Source organism: Haliotis asinina, chromosome 11, assembly GCF_037392515.1.
Source record: "Haliotis asinina isolate JCU_RB_2024 chromosome 11, JCU_Hal_asi_v2, whole genome shotgun sequence".
NCBI classification, from domain to species: Eukaryota; Metazoa; Mollusca; class Gastropoda; order Lepetellida; family Haliotidae; genus Haliotis; species Haliotis asinina.
The window spans coordinates 9,588,540-9,615,279 of NC_090290.1; the positions used below are offsets into that span (position 1 = coordinate 9,588,540).

General features: G+C 39.5%; 1 protein-coding gene and 1 pseudogene across 1 annotated transcript; one reads left to right on the forward strand and one right to left on the reverse strand.

The window, feature by feature from the left end:
* Nucleotides 1–343: 343 nt before the first annotated feature.
* LOC137256492 (uncharacterized) lies at nucleotides 344–2,180 on the forward strand (annotated as a pseudogene).
* Nucleotides 2,181–4,339: 2,159 nt separating this feature from the next.
* On the reverse strand, nucleotides 4,340–17,432 carry LOC137256493 (acetylcholine receptor subunit alpha-1-B-like). Its single transcript, XM_067794329.1, has 7 exons — nucleotides 17,390–17,432; nucleotides 15,691–15,827; nucleotides 14,920–14,964; nucleotides 13,908–14,017; nucleotides 6,640–7,184; nucleotides 4,732–4,922; nucleotides 4,340–4,618 (listed from the first exon to the last, which is right to left on the reverse strand). Exons 1-7 carry the CDS (start codon nucleotides 17,430–17,432, stop codon nucleotides 4,340–4,342), a joined length of 1,350 nt encoding a protein of 449 aa, XP_067650430.1.
* Nucleotides 17,433–26,740: the final 9,308 nt, after the last annotated feature.

Here is a 26,740-nt window from a genome sequence, read left to right on the forward strand (position 1 = left end):
TCTCCAAAAACGTTCTCATCAATATTTACATAGTAACATCATCATTGATTACATTTTATTCACTGAATATTATCACACTGATACTCACTGAAGTGCAGTAGCTATTTTAAAATATGCTGCTGGGTTCAACCATTCATATAATTTTTGTAGAATATTCATGTATTGCCTGAGTATTCCATTTTGACAATTATCCAGCAATGTAAACTAGTAGAGGTCTAAATTATTTGAGTTTATCTTCTCTTTATTAAAAAGGGCCCACTGCATGAACTCCAACTAAATGTGCCTACCCCTGAGGAACAAGATGAACGGAACATAGTGCAACCATCACCATCTGACAACTTCCATGACTACTTTGAAGTTTTCAGTGAAGATCATCAAGGTAAGTAGTCAAAGTAACTTGTCCTGATAAATCACAAAGCTAATTATCATTCTTTCATGAAGTATAATAATTTGATATTGGTTCAAATGTAATACTGTACTGACCAAATTGAAACAGATATTTGGTAATAGTGTATGTCTAATAGGTGATACACGTCTGCAGTTTTCGTTGTATGGAAAGCCAAGCTGCACTGGTGAGTCCTGGCGGGACGAAACGTGGTAAAAAAAAACAGAATGCAATTTGAAGTAACTGATTCATTGTAACATTGATGAAGCGTTGATATTAAATATTACAAGTTCACTTGTTTCAGATGCAAGCACCACAGCGGATGCATGCACACAGACAGAAATTAACATGGATGATATGCTTAGGTACAGTGATGCAGAAATAAAAGAGCCCAGAATTCTGAAAAGGAATGATTTCATACGGACCATACAAAGTGATGATGACACCTGCACATTCTACACTGGTACTTATTACAATATTAAATTCAATATAAGTTACCTTTTTTTTAAGTCTATCTTGTTAGTCCAAAATGGCGATCATAAATTTAACCAACATTTTTTAAACCTTTGGCATGGTAACCAAAAATCAACAGGGTCGTTGGTTGATGGTATTTGTTGAAAATGGTAATCAATGCTGATATAAGTAATCATTTTGAAAATATATAAGAGAATAAATTATATATATTTACACAGGTCTGACTACATCTCTTTTTACCATCATCCTGAATCTGTTGATGCCGAAAGCCATGAAACTGAACTACTGGCGTGGATCGGGCTTAACAGTAATTACATTAAAATGTCCAATAGCTAAAATATCAAAAATGTAAGGCTGATGATGTTCATCACAGTGAAGGTTATTATAAGAAAGAAGCTCATTAGCTTGAGTGACTTGTTACAGTTGAGTGAAAAAAACTGTATATCTAACAATCTAAAATGAATCACTTGGAAACCATTATTTCTGGTGAATGTTATTGAGTTTTAGACACATACTATGAATGATGTAACATCTGTTTCAGGAGGACCATGCTCAAACAACTGGGAGGAGAGGACGTCCTCGGGTCTTGACCCTTACAGAGGAGTTACTTCTCACCTTAGCGAGGCTCAGGCGGGGATTTGACTCTGAAGTTTTGGCTTATCTATTTCAAATTGATAACTCGTCTGTCAGCAGAATTTTCACTACTTGGATTTCTTTTATGTACCATGAACTTCAATTCCTAGTATCTTGGCCAACTCGGTATCAAGTAAATTCATGCTTACCTAAGTGCTTTAAATATTTTCCTAAGACCAGAGTAATTATTGACTGCACAGAATTTTTCATTCAAAAAATCAAGTCTTGCTTCCTCTCAGAGAGTCACATGGTCCCAATACAAGCACCACAACACTGTAAAGTCATTGGTTGCTGTATCCCCATCTGGTACATTTGTTTTTCTCTCAAATCTGTATACAGGTTCAATATCAGACAGGAAGATTGTCCAACCGTCTGGTTTCCTGGACAAACTTGAGTACGGAGATGACATCATGGCTGACAGAGGGTTTTTAATACGTGATTTACTTACTAAAAGAATGTGCACTCTTAACATACCACCATTTTCTATGGGTAAGCAGTTGAAATCAAAAGCAGTAGCTAAGACAAGGAGAATTGCCAGTTCACGCATTCACGTTGAACGTGCCATAGGAAGGCTTAAAAGTTTCAGATCTTTCAAAGAGTTATTCCACTCAGACTTAAGAGTATTTTGGATCAAATGCAATTTGTATGTGCAGCACTGTGCAACCTCGACAAGAAACTTGTGACATGATGTTAGGAAGCATTAAAAGAAACAAATCCCTTTAAGCAGATTATGTTTATGTAAACTGAATCCTATTATGTCAAATTTATGTAAGCTGTGTGAACAGATACTGTAAGACTTCTTTCTTATGAAACAGGTTTAGCTTGTTAATCATCTGGCTAAAAAATGTTTCATCAAATTCAGTTTTGACAACAACAATGCCTTGATTAGTCATAATCACCAATTCACCATACTTAAAACCATAAAGACCAAGGTGGCCCTGAGTCTGATGATAATATGGGCAGTCACTGGTCATCACCCAATCTTCACTGTCATCAACCTGCTTACAATATTTCATCTTAGCAACCTCTTTAGGATGTTTATTCCTCAGTGAGTATGGACACTGTATTTCCAATACTCTGTCAGCATGACATTTACATGTAACAACACGATCAACACTGCATCCTAAAGCAGGATATGATGGGTAGCCGTCTGCTGTAAATGGGTCTGTCACCGAAGATGGAACTCCAAGGTTACGAAGCTTTTCGGTGAAATCATAGTGCGTGTGCAATAAGTCGGGATCTTCAGTTAAATTTAAGCATTTTGCAGCATTAGCTAACTGTAATAATCCTTCTCTATTGTAGCCAGTGACTGAAATTCCGCTTTCGCGTAGATATTTCTGTAATTGAGCAACTGTCAAACAAGCAAACGATCGGCTGTCATCCATGTTTGTTTACCTTGGATACCGTAGATGTCCGGTCAAAAGGGAGGTAACTCTAGTTCGATCATTTTGGCAGAAGGTCTATTGTGACGTAATTCTAACATTACGTCACAAAGTGTTTTGAATGACGTCACCACTGTTCTACGTGTCAATACGCAGCGAACAATCTTGCAGTTTCCAGAATCGAACATCATTTGATGATGTTTTTCAACCAGTCAGATAACAGAGCACACTGACTTTTGGTTTACAGCTTCTCTTCTAATTCCAAAAGAAAACTAAATATTAATGTGAATTTTTTTATTCCTATGTAGAAATCTGGAGAAGGTGATAACATTATCAATGTCGAAAAGCACCACTACCCCTTGGCCAGTGTACTCATTTTGAGTCACGAGTCAATTTCATTCCATCCAATATATTAATGTTTCAGTTTCTCCAGGGTGGTGAAGACAATGTATCAGTTTCACCATTGTGCTGGTGACAATGTGCCAGTTTCACCTCGGTGTTGGAGACAATGTTTCAGTTTCACCATGGTCTTGGAGACAATATTTTAGTTTCCCTACAATGTTTCATTTTCACCATGGTGTTGGTGACAATGTGCCAGTTTCACCATGGTGTTGGTGGCAATGTACCAGTTTCACCTCGTTGTTGAGATAATGTTTCAGCTTCATCATGGTGTTGGAGATAATGTTTCAGTTTCACCATAGAGAAGGAGACATTGTTTCAGTTTTACCGTGTTGGTGGAGACAATGCTTTTGTTTCACTGAATGGTTGGAGTCAGTGTTTCAGTCCCACTGCATCTTTTTGAGCCAATGCTTCAGTTTCACTGCATTTGTTGGAGACAATGTGTCAATTTTAGAATGATGTCCCCCAAATGCACGTCAGGAGCAAAACCATGAAAAACTTGTCCTAGCACACTGCTGCTGAAAAAGAGCTGAAAATAAACCATTTATCTGAGCTAACGCATCGTACAGATATGCTTCCTTGAAACGCCAATGTTCGCAAGTAACAACGGACAGATAACTCTGAGCAGTCGCAGTGGTGAACTTTATTTTATATTTTACAAGTGAATCATTTAATGCGATTGCAAAACAGTAATAACATTTTTACACGAAGTAAGTGTCACATAACACGACATGCATGGATATAACCGATATTTTCTGACGTATTATTCACCACCAATACGTTAAAAGAATTAACTCTCACATAACACTACATGCACCTATATGGTAATATTGTCCAACCTATTCTTGTTCACTGTTCATTGAAAAGAAAGGCGTAGAAAAACCTAACGTGGATATTGATTTTGCAGACGTTTCAAAATGTGATAGGTTTCTAAAAGGTAATGAGCCAACACCGTAGATATAACACGCTTAATTATAGAATGCAGAACATCATAGTAGATGTAGTACTAGAATCTGAAATAGAATCAATGTCTGCAGCGCAGTGGGCAAACACTTCATCCACTGAGTCATGAGAACATTACACAAGACGTACACAGAGTGACAATGAGAAATGTAATGGTCAGAGCTCGTTCAAGAACGATGGCCAGTTGTTTCCATTCATATGTAGCCTCGTCAAGGCTGTCTTGTGTTGTCATCCTCCTCTTGTGTAGGTCCATGGCCTTCTCTACTGTGTGGAGCAGTCGCTTGAGAACATCCACTACGTTGTTCCCTCCACCGGGCTCTCCCTCCGTCCCCGTGGGTGCTGCTTTGCCTTCATCCATAGCCTCGTCATCAGCAGGAATTGTCTGCATGTGAAAATTATGCATTAAATCCCGACAAAATGCTTGTAACTGCCTCAATAAGAGCACGTATTTTCACCATAGCTTACATTATCAAAGAATGAACATCACAAACTTACCATGTTCTCATCGGTAGTCTCTGGCAGGTCAAGTTTGATTAGCAGGATCCTTGCAAGGAAACCGAAACACAGCGTTTTGACAAGTCGTGGCAGTTTATGTCCTCTCGTCCCTCGGTGATGAATATTCAGAGTGAACACAGCCAGACAAATACTCAGAGACACAACAAAGATATTGATCACGAAGTACCGACCTGCGAGAGAAAAACCCAGATTAGATATATTTGGTGTTCTAGAAACAAGTGGTATGTCTTTGTGTTTTTCAGAATCAGTCAAAATGTCACACTGATAACGTGCTGTATAATGGTAACATGAATAGCGTATAAACATGGTGAAAATGTAGCATAATGTAGCACAAATGCAGTATGCATGATATATGTGTGGTGTGTAATGAAGTGTAAGCTGGTGGCAAAAGTTTGTGGCATCCGCACGTCACGCTGACGACTGCGGTTCGATTCCCCACATTGGTACAATGTGGGAAGCCGATTTCTTCTGTTCCCCACCATGGTTTCATGAAATATTGCTAAAAAGGTGTAAAACCATTCTCACTCACCAGTGCATGTTAAAAAATGAAGTAAAACCTCATCAATAATTGCTGGTCTCAACGTTTGAGACAAGAAGGAATGAAAGTGGTAAATGTCACAAACGTTTCTGTAGATGAATCTGATTTGGGTCTCTCTCATGGGTAGGATTCAGTTGAGATGTGCATGATATATTGTCAAAACATCGCTAAAACGAGAAAATTCATCTATACTCAAAGGAAATGGAACTGTTTAGTTTGTAGTCTTGTGAGTGAATTTGTGGACGTGAACCAGAGGGGATACAAATCTCAAGGAAGTTAGTGAGTAAAAATAAACTACCGGACAAAAGAAAGTTATCACTTTTAAATTAGTTGTATAAAAGCACAAAGATGGAGACAGGTTTGATCCCACGTAGAAAATATTCGACCAAATGCAAATTCTCCCAAGAACAACACATCTTTCTGAACGCAGCTTTCCAAATCATGCATTTTGCAAAACGTGAAAAACGTGTCTTCGGGACATTGGTCGAAATGCACGTGCTTGATTGTAGCATAAATACCGACGTTGGACAGAGCAAGCATACAGTTAGCAAAAACCCATCAACAATATGTCAAGACGTACACAGGCGCAACGAGACAGAGCAATTGGTATGGCGAATATGGAGCTTCTCAACGTTACCTGGCAAGAACCTTAAACTGCAGCCAGGCCACCATCAGCAAGTTGCTAAACCGCTACCGGCAGACAGGACATACTCAAGACCGGCCAAGATCAGGAAGACCGAGAGTGACAGCACCAGCCGAAGACCGCTACATCCGACAGATTCACCCCCGGATTCGTGACGGCGACGTCAACGGCGGTGATGGCACTAGGGCATGCCATCAGCAGGCGAACTGTCCTTCGGCGACTTTGTGTAGCCGGGATAAGAGCCTACCGACCCTTCCGGGGAGTGGCCTTGACCCATCAACGCCGTGAAAGCAGACTGCGATGGGCACGAACTGTGCGTCGGTGGCAGCGACGCGAGTGGGAAAGGGTGCGCTTTACAGATGAAAGTCGGTTCTGTCTCTTCAGGAACGATCAGGAGGGATCACACTCGCTATTGATGCAGTGTTACCTGACTTCTATGCGGTAAAATGACTCTTTATGACCTGTTTGAAAGAACTGTGATTTGTGTCATTTTAACTTTGGACCCCTTCGATCTTTCTTCGTGTATTGCGGGAGATTGCAAAATGATATGACAATGAATTTTCATTCGAATTATCAGAAAATGATTTCTGGCAATACATCAGTTATCAGAAATCTCATATATGCTACTGTTTTTACTGTTGAGCCAATTTAATTTGGTGATAACGTTCTTTTGCCCGGTAGTTTATTTATAAAAAGCAAAACATACCAAGCAGAGGAATCGCAGACGACGTCGATGGTAGCCATGTCGTAATAACAAGCAACAACGCTATCATTGACAGAAGAGAAGTGATTCCAATAGATATTTTCTCTCCGGATTCGTTGGGCACAAGGAGTCCCAACAGAGCCACCAAGGTGATGATGAGGCAGGGCATCATGAGATACATGAGGAAAAACTGTGGCCATCGTTTCAGTGTCAGTATGTACTTTAATGTAAAGTAGGGCTCTGGGCAACATGGGTATTGAAAGGTCTGCCGGTACTTCAGGAATGAGGTGAGCTCCCATTCCCCATTGGGAATGTATTCGAATAAGGATGCTTGCCCACGTTCACCATTTGAGATATTGAGTTGATCGCCACGGTATGTCCACGTCTCGAATATCATCACACAATGCTGTTGATCCATGGGAAATGATGCGACGTAGATTTGACACCACGTCTTTAAGATGACCTGGTAGGACACAGACACGGTTCCACTTGACTCCAGAATGGCGTTGTTTTGTCCGCTTGATGATATTTGATTGTTTACTTCAGCTCTGCACCAGAAGTGAATACAAGTTATTAAACACTTTCAGTCTAAAATGTGAATACGCTAAGAGGCTTTAAACAGTGTTGAAGAAGTTTTATTGATAACAAATACTCTATTCCCCAAATTCTTGTGCCGTTGTGAAGCAGGAATGATACATGAAGAATGACGAATACATATTTGTGTGTGTGCATGTCTGTGTGTGTGACTCTGTATGTGTGAGAGTATGTAAGTGTGTGAAAGTGAGTGTGAGAGTGTGTGCGAGTGTGAGCGTGTCCGTGGCCATGTGCGTATGCGTGTGCGTGTGCGTGTGCGTGTGCGTGTGCGTGTGAGATTGTCAGTGTGAGTGTGTATATGTGTGTGTGTAAACACCATAGTTAACATAACAGGTTAGCCAGTTTTCTGATAAGGTAGTGAGTACACAAAGGGACGGTTGTCAAAGACTCCAGTTATGCAACTAAACATGTGTTTTCGCTAACATGAAATTTATTTATTTCATGAAATTATTTCTCCAAAACCTTCTGCTAAATTTCTGTATATGCTTCTGCTCGAAATTTGGAGGAACTTCACACAGTTTCTCATGACGGACCATATTATGATAATGACAACAGATCAAAGAAAGAACGGTTTCTTGTAGTGAGTGAGTTAATATTTAACGTCACATCGACAATATTGCAGCCATATCGTGACGAGAACATACGTGACATAAAAAAGAATGTATATGCATATTATGACGAACTTGTCGACGAAGGACAGTAAAACCAGTAGACTATCACAGTTAGTATTTAAAACTAGCGTGGAAACCTAAAAACTAATATATCACCATTTGGACAGTACAATATAAAATCAGGCCATAGACCATGGAGACTTACAGTACCTCCGCTCCCTGCATGGTCACTAGCTAGATTTACACCATCCCCTCAGCTGCTGGCAACTGTATGCAAGATTAGACACAATTTAAACTGACACATATTCTACGATTAAAAAAGTGGAAGATTAAATCTGACTTCAACTGTTTTGGGACTTATGTACCCTCTCAGGAGGACAATAATTTTATGCTACTTCAACCCCCTTCAAGGATACAGCCACTAATAATCTTAGTTGCTAATTCAACTTTCAATCATAAAATATGAATCTCTTTACAAGTCATGTAACAGGTTTAATTCTTTTAAAAACGCGATGATTAAATGAGCACTAACATTACTAAAAAGATCCTTCATAGTTCTTGATTTAAAAAAGGTATCCCTTGTGATGGAATATTCAACACAGTCAAGCAAGACATGCTTGACTGTGATTCTTTCATCACAAGGGATACAAAACGGAGGATTTTCACCTTTAAACAAATATTCATATGTATATCGTGTGTGGCCAATACGACATCGTCGCATGATGTCCTCAAATCTATAATGACAACCCAAGTAGGTGTAACCAATGTAGGGTTTTATTTCATGTAAGTTGTTGATACCTACTTGAGTGTCCCACTTCTTCTGCATCAGATCACGGATGTAAGAGTGGGTGACTTAATATTTAACGTCACATCGGCAATGTTTCAGCCATATCGTGACGAGAACATTTATTTCTGAAATGATATATATGTATAGTATACAACCTGTCAACGAAGGACAGTAAAACAACTAGAATATGAAAATTTCAATTAAAACTAGCGTGGAAAGTTAAAACTAATATCACTATTCGGACAATACAATATAAAATCAGGCTATAGATTGCCAACAACTGAAGGTAGATCACCATACTAGGGACCATGGGGACTTACAGTAACTTTGCTACCTGCATGGACCCTAGCTGGATTTACACCATCCCCTCAGCCGTCAGCAATTTGGGAAATCTAACCATGCAAATAAAAAGACACTTATGCTACGATTAAAAACGTGGAAAGCTTGAATTTACTTTGAATGTTTGTGGACTTACGTACCCTCTCAGGGGGACAATAGTTTTACAGTACTTCAACCCCCTTTGAGGATACAGCCACTAACAATCACAATTATGAAAATAGTTATCTATTTACAATTCGGTCAATAAATCCAATTCTTTTAAAAATGCAATGATTATATGAGAGCTTGTGTTATTGACAAGATCCTTCAGAGTTCGTGAATTAAAACACTGATCCCTTGTGATGGAATACTCAACACAGTCAAGCAGGATATGCTTGACTGTGTTTCTTTCATCACAAGAGATACAAAATGGAGGATCCTCACCTTTTAACAGGTGCACATGAGTATATCTAGTATGGCCAATACGACATAGTCGTAAAATAACCTCTTCAAACCTGGACTGACAGCCCAAGTAGGTGTAACCAATATACGGTTTTATTTCATGTAATTTATTTATACCTACTTGGGTGTCCCACTTCTTCTGCATCAGGTCACGTATATACGTTCTAATGCAAGCTTTGTAATCTGAATATGGAATAAGAAGTGGTGTCACATATTTGTTGAGTGCTGCCTTGGCAGCAAGATCAGCCATCGTGTTACCAGATATGCCAACATGGCCGGGAAACCAACAAAAGACGATGTCGAACTGACCAGTAGCAAGATTATTATACAATTCAATAATGTCAATTAAAAGTGGATCTATACAAGAAATATTTGTAATCGCCTGAAGGCGAGGAAAGTCGGAATAGATTATATACTGTTTATGTTTAGGGTGCCTTTGAATATACTTAAGAGCCGTTAGTATGGCGTTAGCTTCAGCTGTCAAAATACAAGTGTTGTCTGGTACTCTAGAAGATATTGTTCTGGATCCAATAACAGTGGCACAGGCCACTGCGCCACCGTCCTTGGACCCATCTGTAAATAAGAATGTATAATTGCTATAGTAATGTTTTAACTGAATATATTCTCCCATACATTGCAATTCATTAGTTTCTGATTTTTTAAATGTACTTAATATTAGGTCAACTTGTGGCTTAACCAATTACCAAGGGGGAGAGGAGAGAAGTCGGGAAGGACCTATATATTCCAGCTTAATGCCGGAGACAGCAAGAAATGACTTAATTCTGAGCCCAAGTGGCGGTAAAAGAGAAGACCTTTTGTTTTACAACTCCTCGTACAGACACAATTAAATGCAGGATTAGACTCATTAGAAGCTAATTTTGTAATGTATTGTAAAGATAGTTTTATACGGCGTTGGATGAGAGAAGGATAATCAGCTTCGACGTAAAGACTGTCGATAGGAGAGGTTCTAAAAGAACCAAGACAAAGTCTTAGGCCTTGGTGATGGACAGAATCAAGTTGTTTTAGGTGGCTTTGAGAGGCACCACCATATACGATGGAACCATAATCAAGTTTAGATCGCACGAGTGATCTATATAAGTGAAGGAGGGTAGTCTGATCCCCTCCCAATTTTTAATTAGCAAGCAACCTTTAATAAATCGAGTGCCTTCAAGCATTTGGGTTTTTGGGATTTAATACGCGGCAAAAAGGTCAAATGTGAATCACAAATAAGTCCCACGAACTTGGCCTTCCTGACCACTTTGATTGGGGTACCACTTAGAAATAGTTCTGGGTCTTTATGGGGTTTGTGTTTACGGCAAAAGTGTACTATGCAGTTGGTTTTTTATTTAGAACATTTGAAGCCGTTTTCAAGACACCATTTATCTATTTTGTTTAAACACAACTGTTGTTGCCGTTCAATAGTATGCATATTTTTCCCACGACAAAAAAAATATTAAAATCATCAGGAAATAACGACCCATCTATTAAATCGTTTAAGACTTTGTTGATCTTTATGCTAAAAAGAGTTTTTGATTGAAATGATCAGACAGGGTAGAACCCACGCGCAGTTAAAATTGTCTGTCATTTAAAAAATTGGCAGGTCCCGGGGTAGAATAGGCCTTCAGCAACCCATGCTTGCCATAAAAGGCGACTATGCATGTCGTAAGAGGCGACTAACGGGATCGGGTGGTCAGGCTCGCTGACTTGGTTGGCACATGTCATCGGTTCCCAATTGCGCAGATCGATGCTCATGTTGCTGATCACTGGATTGTCTGGTCCAGACTCGATTATTTACAGACCGCCGCCATATAGCTGTAATATTGCTGAGTGCGGCGTAAAACTAAACTCACTCACTCACTCACTAAAAAATTGGCTATAAATTGAGGTAAACGACCTCGTAATCCAAAGTCATGTAAATCTTTTAAGATGCCATATTTCCAAGTTCTATCATATGTTGTTTTTTTTCTAGATAAAAAAGATACATACTGTATGCGCTCCATGGTTTTGCAAACGCATCTGGTAAGCGAAATAGGTCGATAGTTCGAAGGATCGGTATGATCACGTCTTGGTTTAGGGATAGGGACAGCTATAGATGGAAAGTTTCCAGACGTTCCAATATCATCTAAAATGTTTCAAAGCGTCTCTAAGAATGATTCCGGTAAGTGCTTCAGGAGCTGATAATGCCATGTATGATATGTATTGGTTTGAAAGCTTTCATTTTCCTTCCGGGTTGTGAAGCGTTTAACATATAAAACACCTTGATCTTTCATCTCGGAGACAATATCTATTTCCAGCATGTCAGAAAAAAGTCTGTCCCGGTCTCTTACTATGCCTTTGCTTGTGTTCAGCGTTCGGTGGGCAGAGACTGATACAAGAATGCCGATAAACGAGTCAGTTGACAGGAGGTTGGTTGCCTGTTGTTTTCATTCAACTAGAAGTGCACCTGTCCGTAAACGTCTAATGTTTTTAACATCCCCGCAATGTCTTGTATGCCCTTTGATACAGCAAAAGGCTTCAATTTTAATGGTGTTATGTCAGCGGTCTCAATCACAATGAAACTTGGCCAGTAATCAATGGAAGTGGGAAGTCGCTGGTCATTAACATCGGGATCAGAGTCAAGTGGACGTTTCTTTTTGGTAATAGGGGTTACGTAAGCCATAGTTATTGTGGAAAGGTTCATCATCCGAGCTCCCCTCCCACCACGGAGTATCACAAGGGCAATGCTAAAAACAAACGGATCTCCAGCTTGCAGCACCAAGGATGCCCGGATGATATTCTCCAGCAGCAAAATTAATGTTTAATCATTCCACCGGATTTGCCCATGAGCCACCGCCTTCTCGGCATACGACTCTAGACAAAAACATGAAAGTGTATATTTGAAATTACGAAGGTCCAAAAATGCTCCAAGACTTACAAGAATATAATTTTCAATTTTTTAGTATTACATAATGTAACACTCAGGGCTTGGCGTGACCAACCGATTGGTTGAACCGGGCCCATTCAACCACCCGTCTCATGAAGTAAAGGTCGAAGGGGTGTGTTGAGCAAAGGGAACGCGGTTACAAGCACCCAGTGCCCTCAATCCCCAGACTCCCGTCGTCCACCGGCAAAGGGCCGCAACCCACGGCAAACGGGTTGGTGGACCAAATATGTCCCCGGGTCCACAACAGGGGTGTTGGCGAGCTCTTGGCGTTACCCAGCACCCACCACGAAGAGGTGGTTCGCCACGTGTGCCTGAGGGAGATGGCTGGAGTGCATCAATTTAAATAGATTGAGTTCTGTCAGAGAAGTATGTAAAGCAACATTTCCGAACAGTTCCATAGCTACCAAAATGAGTGTGTAGTCAATTCATCAAGCTGTTGTGGTTAAATGTATCAAAGGCAGGCGAAAGGACATGCATAACAAGTATGGCGAGGTTGTTGTTATGGTTTAAAGAAGATCAGTTACAAATGAGAAGAAGATGTTTATACAACAGATTGAGTTTATACAATAGATAAGAAATGGTGGAAGAGGGTAACGCTTGACAGTCGGCTTTTGTCGTTTGATGGGAAATGCTTCGGTGAGTTGCATGTAATTTAGTTTGATACCTGGCAAGAATAGTGATCTCAGACCACTCCACATTGTGATTGGGGTTAGCTTTGATGTGGTCAGAAACAGTTGATTTCATGTCTGTATTGGTAATGGAAGCGCGATTTTCTCTGACTTGGGTGTTGATTGGTCCCGATGCGTCGCCTATGTAGCTCTGTCTACAATTACGGTCTATTTCATAAACAACACATTTCGGGTTGGCACGAAGAAACCTGATGAGAGTGGAGATTGAAGAGAAGGTTCAATCCATGTGTGCTTGATAGAAGTTTTTGGAATTGGCTGTTCTGATGCGATGCTTCACTAATGTAGCAAATAGATATCTATATCAATGTAACATCCCCCCACCCCCTACCCAGCCCTGGTCCCTTGCATGAAATTCAGCATTATTTATGATGGAAAAGGAATTTGTATGGCAGCGTTGCAATGACAAAGTGCAGGAAAAACAAGGTTTTATAGATGCTTTTCACTTTCTACTCAGAGAAAAATATGTGTTCAGACATATCAAATATGTACAAAATTATGACAGCATCATCCACTCAACCTCACACGCACCCACACAAACACACTGACACACCCACAAACAAGCGCACAATTACACAAGCTCAAATACGGCCTGATACAACCCCACTACCGACACACTCATACGCACGCACGCACATAAACACAGACACATACAGACACAAAAACTAAAAACTAAAAACAACAATAACAACAAAAAACAGCACCTACACATACATGGGAGGGTGGTATTGGTGTAATCATATTTAATAACATCCCGTTGACAGTGATATAACCAGTATTATTAGAAACTATTGTATTATTTCAAGGACACATATCCACGTCAAAGATGAACTAGTTCTTAAGTACTTTCCTCATAATACATGCCATAACTGATATCAGGAGGTACTCACGAGTTTCTTAGTCTCAGGTCAGGCGTCCAGATAGAGTCAGCCGGGATCCGGATATTTGTCACGTTCTTGTATTTTCCTGGTTGCCATGCTAACGCTGCATCTATCCATGTCTAGGAAAAGATTACAAAATATACCTTGCTGTATGCTATACTGTTCCTTAATCTGGTTTGCACAATGCTCCTCAACCCGCAGAGGCATATTAAGTTTCGGTAGCAAACAACAATAAAGACGTGCTTGCTGCAACCAGGATCATCTGCAATAATCCAAATGTACACATCTCGATGCATTTGGCCTGCCTGTCGGGTAGAAATGACGTGAGTGTATTTTCAGATGAAATGGGGTTGTATATCACAATAAAATGCACGGAGCATTAACATGCAAATCAACGGCTGCCTTTAGTTGGCCCAGTGTGTGGAGAAGAACAGAACAGAACAGAACAGAATTTGGTTGTGAAACATACAGAATTATACAGTGTACATAGAATCGATTATAATACAATAACATTTGAGAGGATACATTGACTTAGAAATGACCAAGAACAGCAAAACGTGATAGTTTCAATAGCAGTGGTTTATGATCTGATTTCATAGGTGAGAAAAAATTGTCCATGCGTGGATTTTTGCAAAAACAAAATTGAAGTATCTACCTTCTTACGTTCAACATTAAGATGTGTACATCATACAATAAAACGAACACTGTCACAAATAACATTCTTTTTATAAATTGTATATGTTATGCTCTACAGATTAATATTAAACCGTCCTCCCGCTTCAGTGGAAAATCTCTGATTAGATATCTCTCAATTTTGTAAAACACATACGAAAGTTTGATGGGAGATGGAAAAACGGAAAAACGATGTAAATGTCATAATGGTGTAAAACATATGAGGAGACAGATTTCAGAACCCCGCCTGCATCATATAATCAGATTACTCCTATGTGAATGTGATATATTGTCATACAACTCGAACACTGTTCAAAACAGCATTAAAACCGATTTCAAGCATACGTACCAAATATATCCAGCAGTTTGTAGTCAGCACTTGCTTTTTCTCATCCTACAATAATTGAAAAGGGATAATAATGACATCAGTTCCTAACACTCCATTAATTACAAATCAACGAACTTGAAGAAAGGACAGCAAATAAGATGAGTTACTCAGTAACGATGTCCCGGATATAAATTTAGTACTAGCTAACATGTCACGTTGTCCCGACACAACGGTACTGAACAACGTTAATGCAAACGTCAAGGCGACGTAATCTTATTTTAGCTATAATTTAATATTAAACGAAATCATATCACTATTTCTCTTGAACTGATCAATATATAATGCAAACAATCATTAGTTCTCGTGAACTGTACCAAATACAAGGTAAGCAGATAAACTCGTCCACAAACAATTTCTCTTGAACTGTGCAATATTTATCGTAAAGGTATCAGCATATTTTCTTGAAATGTTCAATTTCGAAGGTAAACATTATTATTGGCTACCTTTTATATTACTGTCCACTATGTGATGTTAAGATATCATTACTTTCCTTGATATATTCCATATATGATATAAACATCCATTATTTCTCTCGAAGTGTTCAATTATATAACGTAAACATAACTATGTATCTCTTGGACCTTTTAATATCGCTGTGGAAGTGTGCAAATGTATTGAACCAGTAAACAGTGCGTTATAGCTATTGCAGAATGCAAGATTTGTGTGCGAGTCTTACATGTAACCCATTTCATTATACAACGTGAAGGAACAACTCTGGTTAGATACACTTACAACGTCAGATATCTGGACAAGGGTGAGATCCATCCTCACATCGAGGGTGGTGTTAGGACCAAACGGTTCAACCCGTTTGTCGTAATTTCGAAACAAATCCGCAACCAGGCGTTGTTTAGGATTGCAAGCTACAGAGGCTGACAACAGAACAGAATCAGGGATAAGCAGACGAAACCACCAAACAGGACAACATAATGTGAGTGAGTTAAAAGTTACTTTAGCAATATTTTAGCCATACCGTGACTAAAACAGTTCATATTTTATCATTATATTTTATAAAATCTGTTACTGAAGGATAGTAAAATAACAAGAGTATGAAAGTAAGAGTTTTGAAACTAGAATGCAACTTAAAATTATATATTATTTGGACATTTATAATGGGGTAGATCACCAGACTAGGGACCATTATGGGGAGTTACAGTGTCTTTGGTACCTGCATGGACCCTAGCAGACGCTGGCGATAGTGTGAAACTTTAGCCATAAATAAAAAAAAATCCCACAACGTTTACAAATTCTGATAAGTTTAAATTTCAATGGTTTTGGTACTTACATATCCTCCCAGAAGGACAATAGGTTTACATTAGTTTAACCCCATTCGAGGATACAGGCACTAACAATCTAAGTTGCTATGTTTTACTACCAGTATAATTATATATATGTATATACAAAATATAGCAATCAAAATTGATCAATTAATTCAATTTCCGTTAATCATTTAACGATAAGGACGATATAAAGCAAGGACAAAAGATGTGAAACAAAATGACATCATCAGGGACAGACATTAGACGTTAAACAACAGAACATCATCATTTACAGACAGTAGATAATAAACAACAGGACATCATCATGAGTAGACAGCAGGCGTTAAACTACAGGACATCATGAGTGACAGACAGGAGGAGCACACCAGGAGCAGGCGAGTGAATAGAGCAGATATGGGCAAGAGGCGGGAATACTATCTGAGATTTATGAGTAGGGATATATCAAAACATTGATAACGACACAGAATAGGCATGGGCCAACAACATAACATCGGGTGCAAGGAGGCCGGAAACACAGGGATAGACAAGAGACGTGGAACAACATCATAACATCGGGTATAAGGAGGTCGAAAACACAAGAGAAACGATGCAACATTAAGCATACCAGGAGATGGAAAGAAAACATATCATAGTTCAAGGTTTACACAGGAAACACCAAGACCGGGAGGCGTGGTTCTTCATATTGCATGACGAGATGTGGAAACTAACATCATGTACAACCGCCTTATATCTTGAACATTCAAATTATTTCTGCCACCAAATGCTCGCTTTACCAGCGACCTAGCAATTATTTCACCATACAGTGCTAGGATCTAATCTGCACAGAAGGATACATTCTCTCCAACTGTGCTTCTTGGTCCTGTAGGATAATACCTGCGCAAGTCTCTAACATACGAATAAATGATGCTTTCGTTAAAACATGATGCATAACATACTAGGGTTGTACTGTCCGCTTATCTATACTCGCCTCTTTGAAGTAGAGAATTACTAAACATCCTTGGCTCAGTGTTCAGTACAGCCTTGGAGCAAAGTAGCATACTTTGCTTGGCGAATTCAAGAAATCTGTCAACGTTTCGGACCAAACTAACAAACCCTGGTATAACTTACAGGGCTATTCAAGGCGATGCTTTGACACTCTGAAAGATTGTCCTTACCTAGCATCCAGCCAGTGAAGAGAAGAACCGGCTTGACATCCATCTCTGAGAACTCAGCAATACAAGCTTATCGGTGAAACTGTGTACAACATTGAACGAACCGGAAACTAGTCCAGCTATCTGTCTTGATCAGTAGATTACTTGCCAGGTTCCAGCACAGCTAGATGCTGTCGGATACATTCTGTGGCAGGACGGTTCACGGAGGTATTTATACAGAATTGCCTAATTATTCATCAAAGGCCCAGTGATAAACATTAATTTCTATAGCCTATCGTAATGAGGTTGTAAATAGCAAAAGTCAAAACGATCGGATGTTGACAGTAACATTATCTGACTAATGACTGTGACATTACCGACTTGTGAATAATTGCATAATATATCACGAAACACTCCATCAATTGATTGTGTGAAGGGGACAAGCGTTGCCTGAAAGAGTGGATGGCACTAGGGATGAAATCTGTGACGTACGTTGTTTCGCTGCTAAGCGGTCCTCCCTGCAAAGCTGAAGTCTGAAATGAAGCAGGTCTACTGCTTGACAAGTAGTAGATGAGCCAGCGCAGTGAACGCGTTTGTGACAAGCAGGTGAGGCAAGTAGTCTGGAGAATACACTTGGGTGCTACAGGTAAATTGTCGATTCAGCACGTGCAATACATGCTGACCATGGCGTAAAATCAATACAGCTACGGTTTAACACGTGTCTCGTAGAGCAATTTATTTCCGCAAAACACCACCACAACACATACGCACGAGGAAATTGAACTTCTCAATATTTAGACGACAACCCGTTTCCCTCCTTTTTTCAAATGGAAGTTCTGGAAGGCGTTCCCATCTATGCAAAGTGGGGTCATATGTGAGGTCGTGGCTCATCTAATACTTGTCAAGCAGTAAATTTTCCCACTACTCACTTGGCCTTTTAAATTTAAACGGGTGTATATGTAACTTTCAAACTTATATACATTCAGGGTCTTTATCCGTAGGTTTCAAATTTATTATTCCCGTACCAACACATGATGTTTATCGATGTTGCAAACAAAAAACTAAACCAAAGGGTTTACGCTCGTCTACACTCGTTTACATCGAGTATGGGTATAGCAGTGAAATCTCATCAGCTGGCCGTTTCAGCTGTTTCCCATGGCAGCATCTAGAGTTGCTCATGTGTGACGTAATTCCAACATTACGTCACCAGTGTTAATGTCACAACAAAACAATTGTTTGCTATGTTCCTACGCGTCAGTATGCAGCGAACAATCTTGCAGTTTCCAGAATCGAACACCAATTGATGATGTTTTTCAACCAATGTGATTACAGAACACACTGACATTTGGTTTACAGTTTCTATTCTAATTGCAAAAAAAAAAACCCTAAATATTAATTTTAAGTTTTTGATTCCTTCGGGAAAGGGTGATAACATTATACATCTTACATTTCCGGATATTTCCATTCAGGATGTAATTAATGGCAAACAGCACAACTACCTCTTGGCCAATGTACTCATTGTGAGTCCTAGGACAATTTCATTCCATCCAATACATTAATGTTTCAGTTTCACCATGGTGTTGGAGACAAAGCTTGTGTTTCACAATGGTGTTGGTAACAATGTGCCAGTTTCACCATGGTGTTGGAGACAATGTGCCAGTTTCACCACGGTGTCGTAGATGTTTCAGTTTCACCATTGTGTTGGAGACAATATTTCAGTTCACCAATGTGTTGGAGACAATGTTTCAGTTTCACCATGGTTTTGGAGACAATGCTTCAGTTTCACCTCGGTGCTGGAGACAATGTTTCGGTTTCACCATAGTGTCGAAGACGATGTTCCAGTTTCACCAGGGTGTTGGAGACATTACTTCAGTTTCACCATAGAGTAAGGAGACATTGTTTCAGCTTTAACGTGTTGGTGGAGACAATGCTTTAGTTTCACTGAATGGTTGGAGTCAATGTTTCAGTTTCACTGCATCTTTTTGAGACAATGTATCAGATTCACTGCATTGTTAGAAACAATGCGTCGGTTTCAAAATGCTGTCCCCCAATGGACGTCAGGGGCTAAATCATGAAAAACCTGTCCTAGCGCACAAACTGCTGCTGAAAAAGTGCTTAAAATAAGCCATTTATGTGAGCTAATGTATCGTACCGATATGCTTCCTTGAAACTCCAATGTTCGCAAGTAACAAAGGAAAGATAACTCTGAGCAGTCGCAGTGGTGAACTTACTCGATATTTTACAAGCCAATCACTTAATGCTATTGCAAATCAGTACCAATCTTTTTACAAGAAGTAACTAACATGCAGGGAGATAACTCATATTTTCAGCAATATTCCAACTAGATTACGGCGGTCTGTACATAATCGAGTCTGGACCAGACAATCCAGTGACCAACAACCAGAGCATCGATCTGCGTAATTGGGAACCGATGACATGGGTGAACCAAGTCACCGAACTTGACCACCCGATCCTGTTAGTCGCATCTTACTTTAAGCATAGTCACCTTTCATGGCAAGCATAGGTCGCTGAAGGCCTATTCTACCGCGGGACCTTCACGGGTCACGGTCAGATCAATACTCAATGACACAATGACCATACTGATTTCGAAGTACCAGCTTAAGTGAGAAAAATCCAGATAAAATATATTTCCGATTGCAGACAGAACAGCATGAATCCCAGAAACATATGATTTATTTTTGATAAATAATTGTTGTAAGGTGAAATCCGTCTCGATTTTGTGACTTGCATATTAATCAGTCAAGCTGTGGTCAGACTGGTTACAAATAGTGTAAACATAGTGTAAATATACTAGAAATCTATTGTAAATGTAACATAGTTTCAGTATAAATTTAGTATAAATATGGTATAAGTATTATATGAATATAGTTTAAATGTAGCTTATATGTGGTACGTGTGTTGCAAAGGTAGTAAAACGCATGAATAATGGTGATCAATTACGCTGGTCTCAACAATTGTGTCAAGTACTAATGAATGTGGAAATGTCAAACCTTTCTGTTGATGAACTGGACTGATGATGTCTCCCATAGGTATAATTCAGTTGAGATGCGCATGACCTTTATCAAAGGGGGGGGGGGGGGGGGGGGGGGGTTGTGGAACTGTGGTTGTTCGAATGTTACAAATTGAAAAAAACCCCATACCTGACATATGTTGAAAAACGTGGACAACAAGGAATACATTTCCTCTGAATGCAGTCTAAATATATGAATCACAGACGTCACAGTAGAGGACAGTGTACGCCTATATTATTGTTTTCTGTAAACGTCGTCATGACTGCCACACAGTGTTTCTGCCGATGGTGAATGGATGAAAGACATCAGAATCCGTTCTCCATCGGACGGTTCAACAGATGGAGAGTTGTCCATTTTCACCAAGGCATTTTGAACGTGGTCTAGAACGATGACGATGTTGAGGTAAGATCCCTCACTGACTGATTCACATACACACTCACTCATTTATACATTCAGTGTACCTTGTCTAACATCATAACAAACCGGCAGCACAACAAGCTGAATTAGTTAAATCTACTTTAAAATATTTCTATAAAATAAATAGGTCCATTTTTTTATAAAATAAATAGGTCCAAATTAGAGGAATCGCAAGCAAGCTCGGTGGTAGCCATGTCGAAATAACAAGCAACAACGCTATCATTGACAGAAGAGAAGTGATTCCAATCGATATTTTCTCTCCAAATCCGGTGGGCACCAAAATTTCCTAGCAGAGCTACCAAGGTGATGATGAGACAGGCAGCATGAGGTACGTCAGGAAGAAGAGGGTCGCCGTCTCAGGGTCACCGTGTACGTTAATTTAATATAGGGGTCTGTGCAACATGGGTGATGCAGGATCTGCCTGTCATTTATGAATGTATGAGTGAGATCAGGGAATGCATTCAGATAAGGATTCCTCGAATTGTTCATCATTTGTCATTATATTGAGCTGATCTCCATGGTGTGTCCACGACTCGAACTTCTTTTGATATTTTCGTCGGTCCATGGGAAAGGATGCGACGTTGAATTGACACGACGTCTTCAGGATGACCTGGTACACCGCAAGTACGCTCCCACTTGACTCCAGAGCGATGTTGGTTAGTAAAAAGTCTAAGAGGCTTTAAACAAGTTTTCAAGCTTTAGTTCCCTCCCTCTTCTGACGCATTCTGTCGCAAGTTTAAAGAAAAAACATTTGATGTCCACATTTAAATCCATCCTTGATAAATATCGAGGGTATACGTTCTGATGAGGATACAGCCACTAACAAGCACAGTTACCAATTTAAACTTCCAATAATAAAATATTTATCTATTTACAATTCAGTCAATAAATCTAATTCTTTTAAAAATGCAATGATTAAATGAGGGCTTGTGTTATTAAAAAGATCTTTCAGAGTTCGTGAATTGAAATACTGATCCCTTGTGATGGAATACTCAACACAGTCAAGCAGGATATGCTTGACTGTGATTCTTCCATCACAAGGGATACAAAACGGAGGATCCTCACCTTTAAGCAAATATTCATGTGTATATCTTGTGTGGCCAATACGACATCGTCGCATGATGACCTCTTCAAATCTGGACTGACAACCCAAGAAGGTGTAACCAAAATACGGTTTTATTTCATGTAATTTATTGATACCTACTTGGGTGTCCCACTTCTTCTGCATCAGATCACGGATATACGTTCTAATGCAAGCTTTGTAATGTGAATATGGAATAAGAAGTGGTGTCACAGATTTGTTGAGTGCTGCTTTTGCAGCAAGATCGGCCATCACATTCCCAGAAATACCTACGTGACTGGGTAACCAACAAAAGACGATGTCGTATTGGCCAGTCGCAAGACAGTTATAAAGTTCAATAATTTCTATTAAAAGTGGATTTTTACATGCTAGGTTTTTAATAGCCTGAAGGCAAGAAAGAGAGTCTGAATAGATTATGTACTGTTTATGTTTTGGACATATTTAAGAGCTGTTAATATGGCGTTAGCTTCTGCTGTAAAAATAGAACTATTATCTGGTAGTCTACAAGATATTGTTCTGGATCCAATGACAGTGGCACAAGCCACTGCGCCCCATCCTTACACCCATCTGTAAATAAGGATTTATAATTGCTATATTTATGTTTCAACTGATTATATTCTTGTTTGTATTGGAATTCATTAGTTTCTGATTTTTTAAATGTAGTTAATGTTAGGTCGACTTGTGGCCTAACCAATTGCCAAGGAGGAGTAGAAAGAAGACGGGAAGGAGCTATGTTTTCCAGCTCAATGCCGGCCGAAGAAAGAAAGGGTTTGATTCTGTGCCCGAGAGGTGGAACAAGAGAAGACTTTTTGTTGTACAGTATAGCTTTGTGATATATTGTAAAGATAATTTTATACGACGTTGTGTAAGAGATGGTTCATCGGCTTCAACATATAGACTGTCAACAGGAGAGGTTCTAAAGGACCCAAGACAAAGTCTTAGACCTTGATGATGAACAGAATCTAATAATTTATGTTGCTGTTGCAGGCTCCACCACATACGATGGATCCATAATCAAGTTTAGAACGGACAAGTGATCGATATAGATGGAGGAGGGTAGCTTGATCACCTCCCCATTTAGAATTTGATACCACTTTCAACAAATCAAGTGCTTTCAGGCATTTAGTTTTAAGTGACTTAATATAAGGCAGAAATGTTAGGTGTGAGTCAAAAATGAATCCCAAGAACTTGGCTTCCTTGACAACTTTAATGGGAGTGCCATCTAGAGATAGTTCAGGGTCTTTATGAGGTTTGTACTTACGACAAAAATGTATGCAATTAGTTTTCGATTTAGAAAATTTAAAGCCGTTTTCAAGACACCATTTATTTATTTTGTTTAAGCACAATTGCAACTGCCGCTCTATGGTATGCATATTTTTACCACGACAAGAAATATTAAAATCATCCACAAATAAAGATCCATCAATGGAATCGTTTAAAACTTTAGATAAACTGTTTATCTTTATACTAAAAATTGTGACTGACCAAATACTGCCTTGTGGAACACCCTGATCCTGATTGTAATGATCAGACAGGGTAGAACCAACGCGGACTTTAAATTGTCTGTTATTTAAAAATTTGCCTGTGAATTGAGGCAAACGACCTCGCAAACCGAAATCATGTAGATCTCTCAGAATGCCATACTTCCAGGTTGTGTCATATGCCTTCTCAAGATCAAAAAAAGATAGACACAGCATGTTGCTTATTAATTAGCGCGTTTTTCACAAATGATTCTAAACGCACTAAGTGATCGACAGTACTTCTGTTTTTACGGAAACTACAATGTATATCTGTGATAAGGTTATTTGTTTCCAAGTACCAAACAAGTCGATTATTTATCATGCGTTCCATGGTCTTACAAACACAGCTAGTTAATGAAATCGGACGAAAACTGGATGGATCCGTATGATCACGTCCAGGCTTAGGTATTGGTACCACTATAGCATCACGCCATGAAGAAGGAAATTTCCCGGATGTCCAAATATCATCAAATATTGATAAAAGCGTCTCTAAACAGGATTCTGGTAAATGCTTGAGGAGTTGATAATGTATGTTATCAGCTCCTGTAGCAGTGTCATGCGCTTCATCAAGAGCAGTATGGAGTTCATGAATAGAAAATGTTTCATGATAATCTTCCCCATTATCAGAATTGAAATTAATAGTTTTCTTTTCTTCTTGTTTTTGATACTGCTGGAATTTAGGTACATAATTAGAAGAGGAAGAATGTTTAGCGAGGGTTTCACCCAGTTTATTCGCAATATCTGATTTATCTGTAAGTAACTGATCTCCATATTTAAGATGATGGACACTAGATTTAGTACCCTTACCTTTAATTTTCTGGACCATGTTCCATACCTTGGACATGGGTGTCCGTGAATTTATTTTGGATACATAATTTTGCCAAGATTGGCGTCTATTCTGTTTAAAAGTACGCCGTGCTTTAGCATTTAAAATTTTAAATATATTTAAATTATGCACCATGGGATGGCGACGGAAATAACGTTCTGCTTTTTTCCTTGCCTTCCTAGCTTGTTTGCATTCATCGCTGAACCATGGTTTTCGAATATGTGGAACTGCAGAGGACTTTGGTATACACTCATCAGCTATGGAATTCAATTCATCAGAAAAACATTTAATAGCATCAGGAACGTCAATAAAACGTTCGGGTTTAAGTTTTTCAGCACACAGTGTTTCATATAAAGCCCAGTTAGCCTTTTTAAAATTCCGTCTTGATGATGGAGGAGCATCGGATGGAGTTACAGCTTTTAATATAGTTGGAAAATGGTCACTTCCACAGAGGTCATCGTAGACTGACCATTCGAATTCATTTAGTAGTTCCGAATTTGTAAGTGACAAGTCGAGAGCAGAATAAGTCCCTGTACCAGGGTGTAAATATGTGCTGGAACCATCATTATAAATACACAAATCATTGTCAGAACAAAAGTCCTCCAACAATTTACCTTTAGTGTTTATATTTACACTACCCCAGAGTGGGTTGTGCCCATTTGAATCTCCCATTATAATACAGCTGATCATATAGAGCTTGAAGATCAGTTTTGGCCAACATCGAAGACGGTGAAATATAAAGAGAGCATAGAGTAAACGCTAGATGTAAAGTAATTCTCACTGCAACAGCCTGCATGTTAGTATTAAGTGAAACAGGGCTTTGAACAACGTTTTGTCTGACTAGAATAGATGATCCGCCAGTGGCCCTATCACCCAGAGGTGAAAAACAATGATATGCATTAAAATGACGAAGGTCAAATGTATCTGTTTGTTTTAAATATGTCTCTGGGAGACATAACGCTGAAGGTGTGAAATCTTGGACTAATAGCTGTAATTCATGTACTCAATCCTCTGCAGTTCCACTGTACAATATTACTGGAATAAACTATCTTTTGGGGGGATTTATTGGGGATCTACCCCGCACTCTTTTGGAGGGCGACAATCTATGTGCCCTAGAATGGACGTTTTCAGAAACGTCCATGTCTTCAAGACACCCATATTTATTAAACAATTGAACTTTATTTTGTGACCCTTTAGAAGGTCTGCAACTTTGTTATTTTGAAGCATCAGGCTTTGGCTTTGGTTTACTGTTCACCGTTTGTTGATTATCAACTGCTGATTGAGACTTTGAATGTGACTGTGATGATGATGATTTGTGATCAGAAGACGACTTTGAGGTACTAGGAAGTGATTCCTCAGTCTGTGTGCTGGGTAACGCTAAGAGCTCTTCAACCCCCCCGTGTGGACCCGGGTCAACTAGGTCCATAGCACCCCATTGCTGGTCGAGCGACCGAATTGGGCAACCTGTTTGCCGTGGGTTGCGTCCCGTGTCGGTAGAGGAAGGGATCCTGGTGGTTGAGGGCAATGGGATCTTGAAACCATGTTCCTGTTGCTTAACACACCACTTTGGCCCTTACGTCACCTAGACGGGTGGTAGAACTGGCCCGGTTCTATCAATCGGCTGGTCACGCCAAGCCCTGTGCATGGTGAATGCTTTTGCCCATTTTATTGGGTTTTGGCAATTTTGACATCTACTGCATACCTTATTGGTTATTGCACATTGTACTTGTTATTCGGTATTGGCAATTTTGATATCTACTCTGAACCTTATTGGTTATATTATCCTGCCTAGAGTCCCATGCCAGAAGGCGGTGGCTCATGGGCCAATCTGGTAAACCATTTTTGTGATGGTTTTACCTGAGTATACTCCCCTGGTATCCCTGGTGTCGCCTGTTGGAGATCCACAGGTGTAAGGCATCGTCCTTGTTGACACTCCGTGGTGGGTGGGGACCTAGGGGAATGAATCAAAATCACTACAACCTTGGAACCCCCTATGAAAAAACGTTCACACGAATCTAATGATTTGTATGATACTGATGAACTGCGAACGCCTCCAGTGACTAATGAAAATTGGCCCAGATTTTTGGTTATCACTTCCGTAGATGGTAATCCATTGAAACTAAATCCTTTTGCTGTTGAAAAGGCAATTCAAGGAATCGCTAGCGATGTTGAAGATGCTAAAAGGTTGCGTAGTGGGTGTCTATTGATAAAATGTAGACGACACAAACAAGCCGCTAGTCTTCTTTCCATCAGGACCCTCGCAAATATTCCAGTGGTGGTTTCCCCGCATCGGTCCCTGAACAGCTGCAAAGGGATAGTGCGTGATAATGGTCATCTCCTTGCTGACATGACAGAAGATGACATTTTGCAAGAACTGAAAACCCAACATGCTGTAGCTGTGAAACGCTTTTCTTCAAAACGCCATGGTGAAATCTTTAAGACCAACACATATCTTTTCACGTTTGGTCTTCCGAAAATACCTAGTTCGATTAAAGCAGG

Coding starts and splice junctions, on each gene's coding strand:
- LOC137256493 (XM_067794329.1), bottom strand. CDS start 17,432: ATGGATGTCAAGCCGGTTCTTCTCTTCACTGGCTGGATGCTAG. Junction 15,828..17,389: donor CTTCACTGGCTGGATGCTAG/GTAAGGACAATC, acceptor TTCTGTTGTCAG/CCTCTGTAGCTTGCAATCCT. Junction 7,185..13,907: donor GACCTGAGACTAAGAAACTC/GTGAGTACCTCC, acceptor CTTCTGGTGCAG/AGCTGAAGTAAACAATCAAA.